At 35.3% G+C, this 21,653-nt stretch overlaps 1 protein-coding gene across 7 annotated transcripts in view; it reads left to right on the top strand.

Moving 5' to 3' along the window:
* The window catches only part of TfIIEalpha (transcription factor IIEalpha), a 52,400-nt gene that overhangs the window by 18,951 nt on the left and 11,796 nt on the right, over positions 1-21,653 (top strand). For 4 of the 7 annotated variants that reach the window (XM_076452237.1, XM_076452238.1, XM_076452240.1 and 1 more), the window contains 4 exons: positions 1,405-1,734; positions 14,757-15,112; positions 18,564-18,798; positions 19,608-19,830. In XM_076452237.1, the coding sequence (XP_076308352.1) occupies positions 1,447-1,734; positions 14,757-15,112; positions 18,564-18,798; positions 19,608-19,830 (1,102 nt within the window). In that variant the 5' untranslated portion in view covers positions 1,405-1,446. The remainder of the gene's footprint in view (positions 1-1,404; positions 1,735-14,756; positions 15,113-18,563; positions 18,799-19,607; positions 19,831-21,653) is intronic. The other 3 variants (XM_076452236.1, XM_076452243.1, XM_076452242.1) reach the window with 1 other exon arrangement.

The following is a 21,653-nucleotide window of genomic DNA, read 5'->3' on the forward strand; positions in this document are numbered from 1 at the left end:
CAAGATACTTCATCCATGTTTTTTTGCTTATGTGGATTCCACTTGGTTTACTCGATAAGTTTATAGTCATTTAGCCCTAACCACATATTCTTATATCTGATTCCAGGCACCTTCTTTTATTCTGACTGTGATTGTGTCAAATACTTAAACTTGTTACATATGTGGACATCTTTCATATTATCTGTTGTCTATAGATTCTGTATTAGATGGAATGATACCTGTCTATTAAGTTTTGTGTTTTACTTTGTGAAGAACAACGCTGTTCCAGAACTGGTGTGCTTCCTGCTCTTTCGTGATGGTTGTTCTTCACTTACTTGATTCCCTTTATGCCTTCACTGACCACCTCCACATTTGGAAAGTGGGATTCTTGCTTTGGATAGAAAATAAAATTTTCTGACACTGAAAACATATTTCTGATAAGTTTTTACTTCTCACTCACTTCCCACCCTTTTTCCACACTGATTTGCTGGTTTCTGGCTTGAGAAATTTCTCAACAAGTGGGTTTCTCGACATCACTGGTTTCTGGCTTGCTTCTGCAAATTCTTGAAAGTCAGGGTTGTGTCCAATAGTAGAGGGAATTACCTGTGCTTATTTAGGTTGAGCAGTATGATTGGTGGAGGGTAGTCGCACAGTCAGCACAGAGTAGTGTGCTGTTGAAAAATTTTAGCAATGCTTAGAGAGCAAATCAAGGTCAAGATATCTTTGGTGAGAGCAGATAAATACTTATCAGAAATACACTTTCAGTTGAGAAAGTGTTAACATCCTTTCATACATTTATCAGATAAATACCTATCAGAAATACACTTTCAGTTGAGAAAGTGTTAACATCCTTTCATACATTTATCAGATAAATACCTATCAGAAATACACTTTCAGTTGAGAAAGTGTTAACATCCTTTCATACATTTATCAGATAAATACCTATCAGAAATACACTTTCAGTTGAGAAAGTGTTAACATCCTTTCATACATTTATCAGATAAATACCTATCAGAAATACACTTTCAGTTGAGAAAGTGTTAACATTCTTTCATACATTTATCAGATAAATACCTATCAGAAATACACTTTCAGTTGAGAAAGTGTTAACATTCTTTCATACATTTATCAGATAAATACCTATCAGAAATACACTTTCAGTTGAGAAAGTGTTAACATTTTTCATACATTTATTTCTTTTGATCTTCCAAAACTTGAATTTATTTATCAGTAATAATTATTTCAGTGCTTGTAGCTGACTTTTGTTTACAATGCTCGTATGACTTTCCTTTGCTGCATTTTATTTAGATGTTTTACTGTTCTCTGAAAGTTCCTAAGGGTAGTATAAATGAAAATATAAACAGTTGTGAAGCTCTTACAGTAATTTCAATCAAATATTGTAACCACTTTATTATTGTTTTTTAGATATTGCTAATCTTGTTTCAGTCCTATTGAAAAGGGTTTGACATGGATGGTGAATTTGTGACAGAAGTGCCTAATGCTTTGAAACGTCTTGCTCGAATGGTGATGAGAGGATTCTACACAATTGAACATGTCATTGTTGTAGAAATGCTAATACGAAATCCATGTATGAAGGAGGATGACTTAGTGGAACTCTTGAAATTTGAACGTAAACAACTTCGAGCTGTAATAGCACAATTGAAAAATGACCGATTTGTAAAGATGCGTCTTCGAATGGAAACTGGACCTGATGGAAAGGCTACTCGTCAAAATTATTATTACATTAATTACAAGGTATTTGACTGCAATTTCTAGTGAATATGTAGCTATAAAATTTAAAAGATAACTGGGCTTTATAAACATTGAATAGTGTATTAGAAATGAATGAAACTTTTCAAGTGACTTTTTATAATAAGTAAAGAGTCGAAGAATCACCCACAACTTGTAGTTGTTATGAAGGAAGTACCTTTGTTACAGTCATCATCAGATAACCATGGCTGCAGTATCATCATGATTTTCATAGGCCTTTCCCTAAACTACCAAACTTGTGCTCACTGAGAATTAGTGTTGGCTTGTTACTACACACATACACACACACACATAGAATGATGAGGCTTTGTAATTAGTCCCCCTTGTGTATAAAATACATTTAGTGTATGTGATGGATAACAACACAGATAATATAACCATATGATAAAATTTATATATATATTTAGCTTACTTTTCTTTTTTCAAATATACTGAACAGAAAACAAAACTCAATTTTCATTCTCATGTATAAAAAAATTAGTAGAGATGTGAAACTTTTCAAGTTTTAGTGATAGGGATGTCTTTACTTTGTTAAAAACACAATAAGTAAAATACTTGCCAGTTGGTTAAATTCTGTATTGTGTTTGTGCATAACCCTTCTGTACCATTCATACAACTTTGGCAAAATTGAAATATGATAAACTAGTCATTTGAGATCATAGTAAGTCTTGCTTACCCAGTGAAACATTGGCTTAAATAAACCCAGTTATGTTTTTGGGAGTAATAGGTCATGCTTTATTTATGTTTTAATAATATGTATATAATCCAATTTAAGAAAGTTCTAGTCAGTAATAAGGTCATGTTTTATTTACCCTTTAACAACATATATGTAACAATTTAAAGTTCTAGTTAGTGTTAGGTCATGTTTTATTTGTCCTTTAATAATATATATGCAACAATTTAAGAGTTCTAGTTAGTATTAGGTCATGTTTTATTTATCTTTTAATAATGATACAGAGAATTTAAGAAAGTTGTAATTAGTAATAGGTTATATTTTATTTATCTTTTAATAATGTATAATAATAGTTTTAGTTAGTTACACATCATGTTAGGTGATAGTGTGTGCTCTTATATCCTGTTTTAACTAAACCCCAAAGACAATCCACGTGGTTGAATATGTCTTACATGCTTCACCAGAGCTTCCTGTAGTAATCTTTCACCTCATTTTTTTAAGGGTGCATCCAGCGTGTTTTTATGTGCTTCTTAAGAACTGAAGTGTAGGCAGTTTATGCAGGTTTATGTTGAAGATCACGTGAAAATCTAACATCTGTAAAGAAAAACATTTGAGTGGAATATTAGACTCAGTTTCTTCTTACTTTTAAATTTTATATTTCTTTATTCTGTAACTATCTACATCTATTTATAGTTCAATACATGCTGTATCTAACACTTAGTGTACCCAGTATATTATGTACACAATACAGTTTGGTAGTTAAAATCACTACACTATTCTATTCTTACATGGTGCTACCATTTCTATGTCTAAGTAGTAGTAAATGTTATTAATTCACTACAGATGACTAGTTTGTCTTGCTTTTATAATTGTTTTTATCTGTTATACATGTACTTCTCTCAGTATGTTGAAAACAAGTGATATTTTATTGTAGTTTTCAAATACTTTGTTACAACCACATTTAAAACTAGTATGTTTCTTTAATACCTACATCGTTGGTGCCTCTGTCCATGCTGCTTGTTTGTATTTGGTACTGTGGAAAATCGAGACTATTAGATACGGTGCAGCACATGGTTTCTTATGAAGATGAAAACTGGGAAGCTTTAATTTAAGAAAAGTTGTAATACCATCTTTTATAAATTCAAAACTGAAGTTTTACCAAAAGCTCAATCTAACAGCAGTATAAATAAAAAAAATAGTTCAGGTATTACAGAAAAACACAATTCACATTCTAATCAAGAAGAACCAATATCTAGCTCTAAACATGTAAAACAAAAAGTTCACAGCAGGATATTTAAGCCATCAGTTGTTCAGTGAGTTAGTTTACAGAACAGAGATAGTATATTGCAGTTATCAAAGGCAAGTTGGTGTGCAAGTTGCTGAAACCCCTACAAATGTTAAGTATTGCATATCTATTTATCTGTGTGTGTAAATGGAAATAAAACATATGGTCACAAACTACTGTTGAAATACATCTAGTATTTAAGTGAGGATTACAAAATAACAACATAAAATATTTTTAAGTTTTAATACAGTCATAGACATAAATGAAAAGTGAAAGGTTGCAAACTTGTAAAGTAAAAAGCTGACTTAGAGCATTTTAAAAACTTTCTCTCCACTAATATCAAAGGACATTCTTGTCTATATTATTTATATTTTGGAAACTGGTTTCTTGCTTCTCTGCTGTGTAGTCATAGATGTATTTATGGTACTAGTATTACATGATAGTCCATTATTCATATGTTCTCTTTTACACTAATCATTTCTGATGGTATACACTCTTCTTACATACATAGCTATTCTCATTCTGTGATGCTGTCTGTATTCAAAACATTTTTGCACATGCCACAAGCCTTGAAACTCCCACCTATTTGAATTGACTATTTCCAGTGTGTTTCACAAACATTTTATCATACAACAACCCTCCACCTATAAGAGTGTATGTAACTGTCTCTATTCAGTTTTATCAGACTATTAACTGTCTCTATTCAGTTTTATCAGACTATCATTTCTTGTTTGGCAGTACTCATGTCAAGATGTATTTTGTTTTGTTACTCTTTATATGATTCAGATTTGTTACTTTTTATGGTTCGATTTCCAGAGTTGAATTTTCTCTTTAATTTTATTAAATCTTTACCTTGTGGAAGACTTTTTCAGTTAACTTAAATTCCCAGCCTGTTTTTTTATTTATTTTTTTACCAATTTTGAATTTTTATGCATCAGACACTTGATTGATTTCTGTTTGAAATCTGAATTATTAGAATAATATTACCACTTTTGGTATCATACCTCATCACTGTGTCACAGCCAGCAGATGAAGGAAGAGTCATCATTGGATTTATCTGGGATTATCGATTATAAGATTGATCATTATATGGGCCTAACTCCTACCCCTAAATGTGCTCCACTACCTACCGTAAAAGCTGAATCTGTATGGGCCAATGAGGATTTTGAGAGCTTTGTTCTATCATTGGATTTTGACACATCTTCCTCTGCCCCATCTGAGGAATTAACTAGATTTGAAAGGGAGTTTTTAGAATTTTGTACATGTTTTGTCCATTTCCCTGGTTTCATATGATCCCCATCCTCCTTCTTTGTCCCCTCGGTGTGGATTCCTGTACGTGGTGAGGGGACCTCCCAGGGAAGGTTCTGTTCTATCTGGTTACCTTCTCTGGGATCTAAACATCCACCCACGTGTTTGCCGTGCGTGGCGACCCGTGAAGGGGAGGAGAGGATCCTGGTGGTTAAGGGGTCCAACCCTAACACACCACTTTGGCCTCAATTCCTGTAGACGGCTGCCTTTGGGTGGCCCCCTTGGTCAATCGGCTGGTCCACTTGGGCTAGAGTCAACCAAGTACCAGTGTTGGAAGTTCTCAACAGGTGTTGTGGACATTGTGCCTGATGCTGGTGTTTGGGTATAGTGCTCACGAAACCCTGGCGTTGCTGCATTGTCCTTGCGTGACTTTGTAGTGCGTCCCCTTGTAGGGCTCCATGGTGGGTGGGGTCAGTGGGTACCGAAATTTTTTCCTTTTCCTATGGATCCTCAAAAAATTTAAATAAAATTGTAAAAAACAGTCAATGGGTAGCGACCAAGTCTTGAATACTCAGAACAGCAATCTTCAACATCAGTAACACACGCATTACCTCATTTTCTTATATTACATTCTCTTTGGAAAAACCTTTAGGGCAAATGTCCCCTTTTTTTATTCAAAAGGGACTAGAGGGACTTGCTGGCTCTCCAAAATCAGTAAAGAAACTTCGATCTGGTGACATATTAGTTGAAACATCCACATCCCAAGACAGTGAACTCCTGTTGAAATCAAAGGCAATTGGGGATATACCTATTGAGGTTACACCCCATGCTACCTTGAATTCTTCACGAGGAGTTATTGTTGAAAGGGATTTGAAGAACGTTCCCAGTCAGAGATTCTCGCTGGTCTCTCCACTCAAGGAGTTTCTGCAGTGAGGCATCTCCACTCGCAAAGATGAAATTACATTGCCAACAAATACCCTCGTTTTAACATTTACTTCACCACGTGCACCTGCCACCATCAAGGCAGGTTATCTCATTTGCAGGGTTCGCCATACATACCAAACCCTCTTCGATGTTTCCAATGTCAGAGATTCGCCACTCAAAGACATCTTGTCGTGGTTCCCTGACATGTGCTCGTTGTGGAGGCAAGGACCACGATGCCTATGACTGTGACATGAACCCACATTGCGTAAACTGCAATGGTTCTCACCCTCATACTTTCATTCTTGCCCAAAATGGTTGGAGGAAAAGAGGTGCAGCGTTTGAAAACGACACATAACATTAGTTATCCTGAGGCTCGGAAATTGCTATCCACAACTCCATCTCGGACATATGCTGCTGCACTTCATTCCACAACTACAGTGGGAGTGCAGACAGATCTCTCTGTGCCTCCAAAGAATCGTTTTCAAAACAAATGAAAAGCCTTTTGACCTCCGTGGTTAAAAGGTTGATGAATCAACTACCACACCTATCTCTGTCCCTCCCATACCTTCCAACACACCTCAAGATCCACGTCCTTCAGTTTCAAATACAGGCATTTCTTCTGATACATCTTTTCTCCCACCACAAGAGACAAAACAATTATTCGTTCGCGTCCTCAGTCACTAGATTCCCCTTCCAATAACAAAACCTGCCCACCCGACACAGAGCAGGATCCATGGAGGTTGATAGACCTCCTCCAACTAAAGACAGTAAAGAAAAAGACGTGGTCGTAAACCAAAGGGTTCTCCAGCCACTTCACCTACCCATTCTTAAAATGGCCACCTTGATACAATGGAACTGTCGAGGTTTACGTTCTAATCTGGATGATATCAAAACGCTGATTGCTTCCTACCATCCTGTTTGTCTTTCTTTACAAGAAACATTTCTCAAAACTACTGATACTGTCTCCATTCGGCAGTTTTCTCTGTACAGAAATGACAGGTTGTGTGATGGTCGAGTACATGGAGGGTGGCACTGTTGGTTGATCAACACGTGCCCACCCTGTCTTTGTCACTCAACACACCCTTGGAGGCTGTAGCCATCCGTGTTTCCTTGGGTCATACCATCACTGTTTGTTCTCTGTACCTGTCCCCTGGAGAGACATATGATCAATCAGATCTTGATGCTCTCGTTGAACAATTGCCATCTCCATTTCTAATCCTAGGGATTTTAATGGACATCATCCCTCTGGGAAGTGCTATTATTGATGGGAGGGGCCGATCTGTAGAGCGGATGCTCTCTGATCACAATCTTTCTCTTTTCAATACTGGTTCTTCCACTTACTTTCATGCACCTAGTCAGTCCTTTACTGCTATTGATCTCTCAGTTTGCTCCCCTTCATTATTCTCCCATTTTTCATGGAGGGTTGACAGTAATCCACTAGGCAGTGATCATTTTCCAATCCTTATAAGAGAGACTGGCCATGGTCGATGCCACCCTACCCGCGTGCCCTGGTGGAAGCTGGATCAGGCAGACTGGTCCACTTTCACTGCTCTCGCAGAACTTGATCCTGCCATCGTAAATCAGCCATCAATAGACGACTGTGTAGCAGCGGTAACTGACTGTATTATACATGCAGCTGCTCAGTGTATTCCTAAAACCTCGACACGTTTTCCACGATATCCTCGTCCATGGTGGAATCCTGCTTGCCACTTAGCACGGAAGGCTCAAAAGCGGGCCTGGGATACTTTTCGTAGATATCCCACACTTTCAAACCGGGTTGCTTTCCAACGGGCCCGTGCACATGCTAGGTGGGTAAGACGTCACAGCCAGAAGGAATCTTGGATTAAGTTCACAACCAGTATATCTTCTACCACCAGTTCCAAGATCATATGGGACAGGATTCAAAGGTTAATGGACACTACAATTCTATCCCCTCTCGATCTTACTCTCTGATGGTCAGGAGGTGACTGATGTTGAACATCGCTAACACTCTAGGTGAAAGCTTTAGCCGGGTATCTAGCACTTCTGCTTGTTCCTCCACCTTCCTGTCCATCAAGACTGGGCGCAATCACCTCTTTCCTTTCGAACTGACTGTTTCTTTGACTATAATTGTCCCTTTACCCTGGTGGAACTAAAAATGGCCCTTCATCGGTCTGCCAGTACGTCTGTTGGACCTGATGATATTCATTATGACATGCTGCACCATCTATCTCCTGCTTCTCTTGATGTCCTTCTGATTGTTTTCAACCGGATCTGGCAGGAGAATGTTTTTCCTGATGCTTGGCGCCAGGCTATTATTTTACCTTTCTCTAAGCCAGGGAAAGATCCCAAGATTCCTTCAAACTACCGTCCAATTGCTTTGACGAGCTGTCTCTGTAAGACATTAGAAAGGATGGTTAATGCTCGTCTTGTTTGGTTCCTTGAATCAAACAACCTCCTCTCGCCCACCCAGTGTGGGTTCCGTCGACAGCACTCCACCAGGCTATTATTTTACCTTTCTCTAAGCCAGGGAAAGATCCCAAGATTCCTTCAAACTACCGTCCAATTGCTTTGACAGCTGTCTCTGTAAGACATTAGAAAGGATGGTTAATGCTCGTCTTGTTTGGTTCCTTGAATCAAACAACCTCCTCGCCCACCCAGTGTGGGTTCCGTCGACAACACTCCACCACAGACCACCTAATTTCTTGAAACATCTATCAGAGAAGCCTTTCTCAACCGCCAACATCTTGTATCAATATTCTTTGACATAGAGAAGGCTTACGACACAACATGGAGGTATGGCGTTTTGCGAGACCTCCATACATATGGGTTACGTGGCCATCTACCCATGTTTATTAAAAATTTTTTAATGGACAGGAGATTCCAAGTTCGTGTGGGTTCGACACTTTCCGTTCTTTTGTACAGGAACTTGGAGTCCCTCAAGGCTGTGTATTGAGTGTTACACTCTTCAGTATAAAGATAAATGCCATCACTGAACAACTCCCTCTCACTGTTGCAAATGGGCTGTATGTCGATGACTTTCACATCTCATGTCAGTCGTCAAACATGAGATATATTGAGCGGCAACTACAAACCGCCTCAATTGTGTAATGGAAGTGGACTATGGCGAACGGCTTTAATTTCTCTCTCTCCAAAACTGTATGCATGCACTTTTGCCGTCGACGGGTATTCACCCTGATCCTGAACTTCATCTCGGTGGAGTTTTGCTGCCAGTTGTCCCGGAGACCAAGTTCTTGGGGCTTATCTTTGATCGTAAACTGACCTTTATACCACACTTAAAGCAGCTTGGTCAAATGCACAAGAGCACTGAACATCCTCCGTGTTCTCTCTTCTACCAGTTGGGGGGCAGATCGCTGTTCAATGTTAAAGGTATATCGTGCTCTTATTAGATCGAAACTCGATTATGGATCAATGGTCTATGGCTCTGCCAGACCCTCGCCTTAAAGATGCTGGACCCGTTCATCACCAAGGACTTCGACTCTGCACTGGGGCTTTCCGTACCTCTCCAGTTCAAAGTATATACATTGAATCTCATGAACCTTCTCTACACCTTCGCCGTTTGCAACTATCTTTACAATATACTTGAAACTTCATTCCTTACCAAAGCATCCCACCTGGAAATGTGTTTTCCTTCCTCGGTGGGCAGTACTTTTTCAGAACAGACGATCTGTCATTGCTCCGTTTGGCCTTCGCATCCGGAAGCAATTGGATGAATTGGGTCTGTCCTTGGATAACATTGCATGTTCCACAGGTCGCCCATCCCACCATGGCTTATTACAGCCCCAAATGTGACCTTTCTTTCAGTCACCTAAAAAGGCAGATACTCCAGATTGGAAGTACCATCTTTTATTCAATGAATATCTTTCAAACAATCATTCAGTTCCTATTTATACAGATGGTTCCAAATCAGGTAATTCAGCGGGCTCTGCTATGGTTTGCTATGGGTCAGTAGTTGCCGCAGAATCCCTTCTACAGCTTCTGTGTTCACTGCTGAACTGTATGCCATATCTCTTGCCCTGGATCATATTGCAGCTGAGCAGTACTCCAACTGCACTATTTATACTGATTCGCTTAGTTCTATACTTGCCTTGGAATCGCTACACGTTAGCTCACATCCTATTCTCGCTGATATTCGTAACCGACTGGCCCGTTTCTCATTAGCAGCTACTTCAATCCAGTTTTTCTGGATACCAGGCCATGTTGGTATTCGCGGGAATGAGCTTGCAGACATGGCAGCTAAATATGTCTGCTTCAGCACCATCACTCCTATGCCTATTCCGTACATGGACTATGGTGTTATCTTCAAGGGTCGGCTCCGTGCCAGCTGGCAGTCCACTTGGAGTGAGCAACGTGACAACAAACTTTTTCAAATCAAACCCAAAATTGGACTTTGGCCATCTAGCTTCCGTAAAGTTCGGAAGTTGTTGTCTCTAGGCTACGCATTGGTCACAGTTTATTAACTCATCATTTTCTTTTATCTGGAACTGATCCACCAATGTGTAATTTGTGTAACACTCAAATCACTATCAGCCACGTTTTACTTTCTTGCCATCGTTACAATTCTCAATGACGGCAATATTTTAAACATATTTTTCCCAGGGTCAATCTGTAACATTGGACAGAGTTATTGGTGATGGTGACTCTGTCCACCTTGATAATGTTTTTAATTTTTAATGGCCATTAACCTTTTAATCTCATTTAAGTGTTGCATGTTTATTCATTACACCTTTTAATTGTGGTTCCTTTTTTACAGTTTTAATCTCTGTCATTCAATTTGACATTGGACAATGGCCAGAACATTAAATAACTCGACACCAGGACTGGAAAGGCCAACTTCAGGTGACTAACGCTCCTGTTTGAACTACTCGTTAGTCATCCTGGCGAGTTGTTATTATACTTTTACTGCATATCATTTCACACTTTTACTAATTAACTTTTAGTACTGGCCATATTGACTCATAACCCGAACCAGGACTGGAAAGACCAACTTCAGGTGACTGACGGTGGTTTTATACTTACCTGTTAGTCTTCCTGGCGGGTTACGATCATTACCATTCTGCTACAGGTAGTTCTTTACAACTTTGTTGACTGGATGTCAACATTGGTTTTACGCCATTTTCTGTCTTAATTGCCGCTTTGCTTTTATCTTCAATTACTTCTACAAATTTTACTCCATTTACTTGACTTTATCCTTTTACTGGACATTTGGCTACTCATTATTACGATTTTCTGGAGTGTCTTTTAAAACTTTACTTTCTTTTACATTTTGATAATAGCTGCTATGACACATAACCCAGAACCAGGACTGGAAGGGCCAACTTCAGGTGATTGACGGTGGTTCTTGAACTTACCTGTTAATCTTCCTGGCGGGTTATGATCATTACCTTTTTGCTAGAGTAAATACCTTACAACTTCTTATACTCTACCTTTTATCTTAACATTGTAGACTAGGTGTCAACATTGGTTTTATACTTTTTTGTTTTACCTTCAGTTCCATTTATGTCTATTACTACATTTATTTATTTATTTTTTTTTATTTTTTTACATTTTTACCGAATGTCTGGCGCAGATAGTCTCGCTGCTTTGTGCCATAAAACACTAAATCAATCAATCAACCTTCTTTGTACTATATCTCTTCATCTCAGAGTTTATTTTTTTTCACTTTCCCTGTATATCAGAATTCATGCTTCACAGTTTGATCCACAATTAATTGAGGGTGTCAATATGCCTTGCCCTTCATGTGCTATGGATTAGTTTGCAGTAGCTTACCATTAAGCTGACAGTTCATTTATTGACTCTCAGCAGTTGGGGTTGATTTTATCCATATAGAGGCAGCCCATGATTTTCCTTTGTTTCCTTTATCCCATGCCAAATTTTCCCACCTTTTTTCTTACCCTTACTTCTCTTTTGTGGTATTTATGAACTATATGTCATCTTTTTGATGCAATCCTTAGAGATTCTGAGATTTTGATAGAAAAACCTCTCCTTAACTACCTCCAACTTGGTTCATTTGTCATCTTAAGCTGTTGCCTTACTTGTGGTTTCTATTTGTTGGGATCTCCTGGGTTGAGAGATGGCTTTATCCCAGTTTCATTTACCACCCTCTTATCTTATGACTTTATGAATGACAACTTTTCTTCAGTGATATGTTTTTGGTGATCTACCTCAGACTTTTGAAACCAATATGTAGTCTTTGCATTAACAAATTACTATTTCCTCTTTGGTAACATGTTAGTCTCAGTTGGAGATTTGTTAAATCCCTATTTTTGTTTCCCATCCTAGTCATTCCTAGCCTTTACAAGTTCTTCCATTCAGGGGTTCTTTATCTCATCATTTAATTCAACGTAGATAATCATGTTACCAACAGTACAGATGACTTCTCGAGGGGTTTCAGTCCAGTGGGAACTCACTTGTCTGAATTTGTTCTTTTGACAAACTTTTGCCCAACATTTGTGGGTTATATGGGTTTTAATCAAAGGACTTGCCCCACAATTTCTTTCTCTTTCCTTTATTTCAGGTGCCCGTTACCTTCTACATGCCTCTTGATTCTATTACCAGTTAGCATCTATCCAAGGCAGTGAAAGACCTTCTGTCTCAATAGGCCATTGAACTTGTCCATTATTATTTCCCAGGCTTTTATTCCACACTATTTGTTATTCCCAAGAAAACAGGAGATTGGTGGCCTGTAATAGATTTATCCTGCCTCAATATTTTTTTGATTTTGCTGTGTTTTATCATGGAGTTGTTTCTCACCCTCATATGGGCTTGTGGATGACCAAGGTGGAAGTTGTGAATGCTCACTTCCATATCCTGATATCGTGTTAGTCATGACCCTATCTTCAGTTTGTTCACCACAAGGTAATTTATCAGTTTTGTGCACTGCCCTTTGGGCTTCCTTTGGCCCCTTATGTTTTTGTCAGGTGCTCTCAGGATGTGCTTTCATCATTATATGGATGATTTGCTACTGTTAGCTTGTTCCAAACAGGAGTCTGCCCAATGCATTTGTTGGTTGCTTCTGGAGGTGGCTAGGGTGGATTGGTTAATAAATTAGAAAAGTCATACTTTCAACCTAACCAGTATCTTATCTCTTTGGATGTTTTTTTCAACACTCATCTCAGTTAGACCCAATTTTCTCTTCTTCAGTTCATTAGATAGAAGTTTCAGTTTTCTGTGCTTTTACTACTTCCTCTATTACAGCTTGTAACTGTTCCATTGCTTTTGGGGATATGTTTTCCAGGCAACTCATATCCTCTTAGGTCATGCATTTATGTGGGATCATTTGATGGCTCTTGTTTTTCCTTCTCATATCCTTATTGAAGATCTCCATTGGTGGGTGGAGAAGACTCAGGTGTTGACAGGTGTCCAATTTCCTCCTCCTCATTCAGATTTCCACATTTTAATGGATACATTCTTTTAGGGCATGGGGCATGGGTCAATCAACAGGTAAGTTTCAGGGTGTTGGTCTGCAGCTGAGGGGTCTTCATATATATCAACATCCTGGAGTTTCTTGCTGAATGTTGTTCTTTGATTCATTTTCTCCATCTGACAAGAAGTTATCTATTAATGGTTCATTCTGGAAATTCTACAGTTCAGCCATGGTTCCTGTTACTATCCAAGTTCTAAAATACCCTTTTGTTACCTCTTTCTGTTATTCCATCCCTTCTTCATCAACCTTGATCACTGCTGTTTTATCCACACCTTTCTGTGTTCTGTCTTCATGCCTGGTTTTTATCCAGTCCTTGGCAAAGAGATATGTCTTGTCCTAATGGTTAGCTTCTTTTATAGCTAGTTCCATTTGCTCTTTCTCCAGGGAAGTTTATCAGTTGAAACAGTTGTTGGCACCTGGTGGCTGTGTTTTGGATTTTGGTTGGCTTACTGAAAGTATGATCCTCATCCTACTTCTGTATGCATGTCAGTTTCCAGCTTACCAGTTGCATGGATTTTGAATGTAGTTGACTGTTTATGGTACATCATGTCTTACCCATTCTACACCTAAGGGCAGATCCTTTAATCTACTTTTTTTTATATTTCCTGGGACTGAGTATAATAAATAATGTATGATTCAATCACTATCCTGCCATAATTCTCTCATGTTTGGATGTGCTCCTCCATCTTACTCTAATGGGCAAAGATTATACCTGGTTCAAAAGATGAACAGTCTCCTACATATAATCTTTGGCTCTGAAGATCTCCTTTCTGGGATGTTTCTTTTATTTTTGCAATGTTCTATCTATGTATTTATTGTGGAGCTCTTGCTATTTATGTGAGAAAGAGGAAGTGTACTGTATCAGAAGCTGTGCTTGTTCTATATTGAAAATTATATTTGATGGGTACTTACCTATTCTAACACTTCCCAACTGAAAGTTAGAGCTTCTATTTTCTGAAAACACTAGACATGATAGTTTAGTAGAATCGAATACAGGGAGTCACGTGTGTCAAGTGAGTCAGTTGCACTCTTATTGGTAGATATTTGTCATATGATAATTTGCATGTAAGATGTGTTGGAATTAGTCACTTTCAGATGGATAAGAGTTTTAAGGCTTGTGTTGTGTGCAAAATGTTTTTGTCTATAGTAAGCAGTACTGAATGAGAGTAGCTGTTTCTGTGAGATGAGGTAAGTATTTATCAGAATTACATTTTCAGTACAGGAAAAGTATTAGTTTTACTATCTGATTGACATCTGTTCTATCAAATTTTATTTTGGCTTTAAAGAGAGAGTGTTTCATTCACTGTGTTATTATCTTTTAATTCCATTCTATTTTCAAAGTCATGTTTCACTAGTTTTGTATATCTACACTGTAATGTTACTAAGTATATACAGACATGTGCATGTAGTCATACAGTTAAGCCTACTTTAATGCACCTTTGTTTTTCCAGGTGTTTGTAAATGTTGTTAAATACAAACTAGATCACATGAGAAGAAAAATTGAAACAGAAGAAAGAGATTCAACTAGCCGAGCATCATTTCGTTGCACAGTATGTGAGAAGACATTTACTGACTTGGAGGCAGACCAGCTAATTGACTTTAACACCAATGAATTCCGTTGTACTTACTGTAATGAACCTGTTGAAGAAGATGAGAGTGCTTTACCCAAAAAGGATTCTCGTATGATACTAGCACACTTCAATGAGCAGATAGAATCTCTTTATACACTGCTTCGGGAAGTTGAAGACATTAAGCTTGCACCAGAACTTTTAGAACCTGAACCAACTGATGTCACACAAATTAAACGGTATGAACCATTAATAGTTGTCTCAAGTAAATCATCTGTTGAAATATTTCTGACCATAGAGTATTATAAATGTACACATGTATAAATATTATCTTTTACAACATCTAATAGCCAAGAGAACCTATTTAACATCACATTTACACATACATGTACATATAAAATATATGTTGTTTTAACCCTCTTTCATTTCAGTTCTGTATAACTGCACTTTTGATAACTGTGAACATACATTCTTAAGTAGGAGGAAATGTTTTGATTATTATACCAATTTTATTACATGATAAACTTCTGTACACAAGAACAATTTTGTTCTTAAATGGCTTGATAAAGATCAGGATATGGTAAAAATTTATTATCATGTGTAATAAAATAGAAATAGTTTGTTGAGTTTGAAACTTACAATAGAAATGTTTATTGAATGTTTGAAAAAAATCAGAGGAATTCACAATAAAGCATGAAGTATATACTCTAAAATATTCCGTTGAGTTTGAAACTTACAATAGAAATGTGTATTGAATGTTTGAAAAAAATCAGAGGAATTCACAATAAAGCATGAAGTATATACTCTAAAATATTCCGTTGAGTTTGAAACTTACAATAGAAATGTTTATTGAATGTTTGAAAAAAATCAGAGGAATTCAAAATAAAGCATGAAGTATATACTCTAAAATATTCCTTTGAGTTTGAAACTTACAATAGAAATGTGTATTGAATGTTTGAAAAATATCAGAGGAATTCACAATAAAGCATGAAGTATATACTCTAAAATATTCCGTTGAGTTTGAAACTTACAATAGAAATGTTTATTGAATGTTTGAAAAAAATTCAGAGGAATTCACAGTAAAGCATGAAGTATATACTCTAAAATATTCCATTGAGTTTGAAACTTACAATAGAAATGTTTATTGAATGTTTGAAAAAAATCAGAGGAATTCACAATAAAGCATGAAGTATATACTCTAAAATATTCTGTTGAGTTTGAAACTTACAATAGAAATGTGTATTGAATGTTTGAAAAAAATCAGAGGAATTCACAATAAAGCATGAAGTATATACTCTAAAATATTCCGTTGAGTTTGAAACTTACAATAGAAATGTTTATTGAATGTTTGAAAAAAATCAGAGGAATTCAAAATAAAGCATGAAGTATATACTCTAAAATATTCCTTTGAGTTTGAAACTTACAATAGAAATGTGTATTGAATGTTTGAAAAATATCAGAGGAATTCACAATAAAGCATGAAGTATATACTCTAAAATATTCCGTTGAGTTTGAAACTTACAATAGAAATGTTTATTGAATGTTTGAAAAAAATCAGAGGAATTCAAAATAAAGCATGAAGTATATACTCTAAAATATTCCTTTGAGTTTGAAACTTACAATAGAAATGTGTATTGAATGTTTGAAAAATATCAGAGGAATTCACAATAAAGCATGAAGTATATACTCTAAAATATTCCGTTGAGTTTGAAACTTACAATAGAAATGTTTATTGAATGTTTGAAAAAAAATTCAGAGGAATTCACAGTAAAGCATGAAGTATATACTCTAAAATATTCCATTGAGTTTGAAACTTACAATAGAAATGTTTATTGAATGTTTGAAAAAATCAGAGAAATTCACAATAAAGCATGAAGTATATACTTTAAAATATTCCGTTGAGTTTGAAACTTACAATAGAAATGTGTATTGAATGTTTGAAAAAAATCAGAGGAATTCACAATAAAGCATGAAGTATATACTCTAAAATATTCCGTTGAGTTTGAAACTTACAATAGAAATGTTTTTTGAATGTTTGAAAAAAATCAGAGGAATTCAAAATAAAGCATGAAGTATATACTCTAAAATATTCCTTTGAGTTTGAAACTTACAATAGAAATGTGTATTGAATGTTTGAAAAATATCAGAGGAATTCACAATAAAGCATGAAGTATATACTCTAAAATATTCCGTTGAGTTTGAAACTTACAATAGAAATGTGTATTGAATGTTTGAAAAATATCAGAGGAATTCACAATAAAGCATGAAGTATATACTCTAAAATATTCCGTTGAGTTTGAAACTTACAATAGAAATGTGTATTGAATGTTTGAAAAATATCAGAGGAATTCACAGTAAAGCATGAAGTATATACTCTAAAATATTCCGTTGAGTTTGAAACTTACAATAGAAATGTGTATTGAATGTTTGAAAAATATCAGAGGAATTCACAATAAAGCATGAAGTATATACTCTAAAATATTCCGTTGAGTTTGAAACTTACAATAGAAATGTTTATTGAATGTTTGAAAAAATTCAGAGGAATTCACAGTAAAGCATGAAGTATATACTCTAAAATATTCCATTGAGTTTGAAACTTACAATAGAAATGTTTATTGAATGTTTGAAAGAAAATCAGAGGAATTCACAGTAAAGCATGAAGTATATACTCTAAAATATTCCAAGTTTATACATGATAAAACAAGTTTGTTTTTACCAAGCAACAACTGTCATATATTTCTAACTTTACAGTTGCAAATTATTAAATATTAGTGGATCATACATACTTTGTCAAAACATTTAAAATGCACATGCACCAGTTTGTTATATTATGAGAGAAATCATTAAGTTAAACATTGAGAAAGAACATTTTCCATTGACAAGGAATTTTATAATGTTGATACACACACTAGTTTTTTCCTACCTATTTTATAACTCGTTATCACATTGAATAATCATGGAAAAATACTACAGAATCTTGTGATAAGTGTTCTTAAAATATCATGTAGTAGAATATGTAAACAGATGATTTTAAATTTTATATTTATTCTGCATAAATGCATATATTTAAAGTTATTTTGTGCTTAAGGATTTCATTTTTTAAATAGCTTGCAGCTGTGTGCTTAGATTTTTACTTGGGAATTTCCTTCTATAAGATTGAAAAAACTATTTCATTATAATAGTTTTGAAATAATAGTAAGATAAGGTTAAAATGATACACATTGTAAGACTAACATAATAGTTTTTAAGTAACATGTAGTTATAATACTTCTCATACCTTACAAAGATATTAATATTCCTGCTTTATTTTTAGTAAGTACACATCATATGTTTTCTCTGGTTGATGATATTCATTGGTAAAACAGAAAGCTTTTATTACTTTTAATTATCCATGGATAACAACAACAGCAGCAGAATTATAGATTGTTTTAAAAGTACTTATGATGTTATCCATTTCAGGAGAGTGAAAGTTCAATAATGACATTTAGCACATAGGTGTTCAAACTTTTATATAAAACTACACACTAGCAGTTTGTTGATTTAATAAATGGGTTAGATTTTCTCTAGTAGAAATGTTCATACAATCTCAGTAGTTGTTGCCTTAACTAAATTGTTGTAATGTGATCATGCTAATAAAGTTATTAGCATTTTGACATTTTAAAGGAAACAGTTGTTTTTCTTTTTGCACAGAGATGCTGGTACAAAACCACGTTCTAGTCAGTCACGAGGATTAAATGAACTTGGACACTGGAGTGGGGAGGCTACTCGGAACAGAGATTATCATCTTGGTATGGAGCAGGGCATCACAATCAACTTTGCAGATGAGAACTCCCTATCGAATGCAACCTCTAATGTTCAAGAACGGAAAGAAAGGCCTATATGGATGATTGAGAGCACTGTGTTGGATACTAGTATTTCTCAAGGGGTGGGTAACTAATTTACTTCACTGTAGTTTCCTTTCAAGTGAAGATATATATAGAATCTATTCACACTTAACTTGAACTAAAGTCCATGTACAAGTGTTATTGTATTTCCATGTACATTTATATTATAAGATATAATTTTTTCCCATTATTTTAAGAGGTAAAGCATTTGTTACATAAAATTTCTATGGTTGTGCACATGCACGTGTACAGTTGAATATTGGAAACCACACAGTTGTTCAAGTTCTTGTGTTAAAACTGTCAGCTAGAAGGTTTTATTTTTATAAATAATAAAACCACTGTTGTGTTTAAAATAATATTTCACAAAAGTTGCAATTTCTTACACTTTTTACATTTTTATGTATTACATTATTAGTTGATAAAAACCTCAAATGAATGTAACAGTATCATTAATGCTTTTAAGGGAAATAGAAACATGTGGCTTTGATCTATTACTGATTGTTGTCAAAAATAATAAAAAAAATTCTATTTTGATTTATTAGTTTCCATAAATAGTTTTACTTGTCACATAATTCAATAGACTTGTCATACCCTCTCCATTTATTATCATACAATACCTTTAAATCTAGCTGTCAGTTGTTAAATAATATTTAAAGCTATGTATGTGTTAGCTTAATTTAGCACCTGAAACTTGTTTATTGTTTTACCAATGTTCTTCAGTCAGTATTAGGTCAACCTTAGTTTTAAGTCTTAGCAAATGGAATGTTGTATCAAAGGTGTTTAATGAATGATTGCTCACTAGTTTTAACAGTTTTCCATAACTATAATTTGACAATTTTCTTTCTTCTAGTATACAGAACCAAAACCACCTGTAAGAGATGAAAGCCCAAATATATCCCAGACTCCAGCTTTGCTAGGATCTCAGGACAACATAATGGAGGCACTTCTAGCTCATGAGAAAAAAGGAGGTAGTGGCTTGCAGCCGATTATCCCTGGACAGGAAAGTGCTGAGGAAAGTGATACAAGTGAATCTGAGGAGGAAGCAAAGCCACAGGTTGCCCACACTGAAGGAGGTTTGTATGAGAAAGTTGTAAATAATATTCTGAAAATAGCAACAATTTTCTACATACATAAATCACAGTAAGAGTTGAAACCATAAGTTAACAGAGGCTATACAAAGCAACTCATTAAAGTAACTATACATTAACCCTCTTGCCTTGGGTATCCTTTACTGTGCATGACACAAATTTTTAGTGTCTTACATTCTAAATGTTATCAAACTACAGTTTCTTTATATTATACCAAGTAGTATAGCATAAAATCTCAGCTAATAATCCATAGTAGTGTATAACATTTAAGTTCTTAATTCTGCAAGGCAATGTTTTAAAAATCCTGAATTTCCCTTAGAGTGACATATTCTCTTCAGGCATCTTGTCTATTTTATCCACCACCCATCCAACATGTAAGAAATTAAACACAAATTACTAACTATAAAATCGTTATTGCTTAGATAAGCCATAATATTTTACATCCTTCAATTTTATTTGGTTACAGAACTATCAAATAGAAAATCAGATCCCTCCTGTGACATCCTTACTTTCAGGATTAGATAATAGTTCTCACTTATATTTGATTATTACCTGTAACCTATAGGAAGTCACCATTCTCATGTTTCAAATGACATATTGTATAATGTTGTGTTATGAGTGGAGAATTGTCAGTTTGACTTAAGAGTACAAATGTCTTTCCAATGGAAAAGATAATAATGAGGTAGATAAATTTGTAATGGCTCTTGTTGCATTGTTACAAAGCCAGAATAATTCTGAGAGTTTGGGGAAATTGTCTACTTTTTTCATGTTGTTATTCTTTGTTCCTTTTTGCATTATTTATTGAAATAAAAACTATTTAATTCATTATTACCTTTAGCATAGAGAAAAGAAGGGTTAAGTGTCAGCAAAGAAAAGATTGGATAAATATCTGTTGTTATTACAAAACTAAAATGTATAAATAGGGATCTTTTTAGGTTAGTTTAAATTAGGTAAAATAAAAAATGATAAAAGTATAATAAAACGATTTCAAACAGTTCATGGGTAATGTAATTCCATGGCATAACATGAGCTACACATTTCCAAAGTTGTTTACAACTCATAATGCCATGGATAGAAGTTATACACACAGTTCAAAGGGCAATTAAATAAAATAAAATAAAATATAAATTTAATAATAAACTGAAAAATATACTGTTCAAGCTTAAAGTTACTTAGGATAAACAAATGTAGTTTCATGTTACAATTTGAAGTCATTCTAGAAAGAATGAAAGGGTATTTAATATTCATTTTGATTTTTTTCTTTGGCGGTTATGAGGTGGGTCAAATTGTCAATCCCGTGTAAAATGTTACTGAGAAAAACGTCTGAAATCTATTCAGGAGGTTTTAGAGATTACACAAAGGAAATTTGAGATTTTTGAGATGAGCAAAATTGTCTTTAACTGTTATGTGCAAATAACTTTGCATACAAACTACTCAAAACAAATACTTAATATATAATGAAAAAATCCATATTTTAGTTTACTAAAAATACTTTACTGAAAAATATGATTTTTTGTTTGTAAAAGACACAATGGTAACTGAAAGACTGCAAACAAAACTGTCTCACATATCAATGTTCATGAACCTCTTGCAGTTCATTAGACATTACATCACCTTCTCCTGTCACTGTCTGGTGATGGCTCATTCATATAGCTCCATAGTGATGACACATGTCAATCACCAAGGGGTCTCTCGGTTCAGAGATCTCTGTGTTTGTATCTTCTATAATGGGCCTGTACACATCCCATGCTCTTATTGCATGTCTTGTACTTGGTGCTTTCATTTTCATTGCAAATTATCTTTCACAC

The sequence above is a fragment of the Tachypleus tridentatus genome, chromosome 8 (assembly GCF_004210375.1).
Source record: "Tachypleus tridentatus isolate NWPU-2018 chromosome 8, ASM421037v1, whole genome shotgun sequence".
Taxonomy (NCBI): domain Eukaryota; kingdom Metazoa; phylum Arthropoda; class Merostomata; order Xiphosura; family Limulidae; genus Tachypleus; species Tachypleus tridentatus.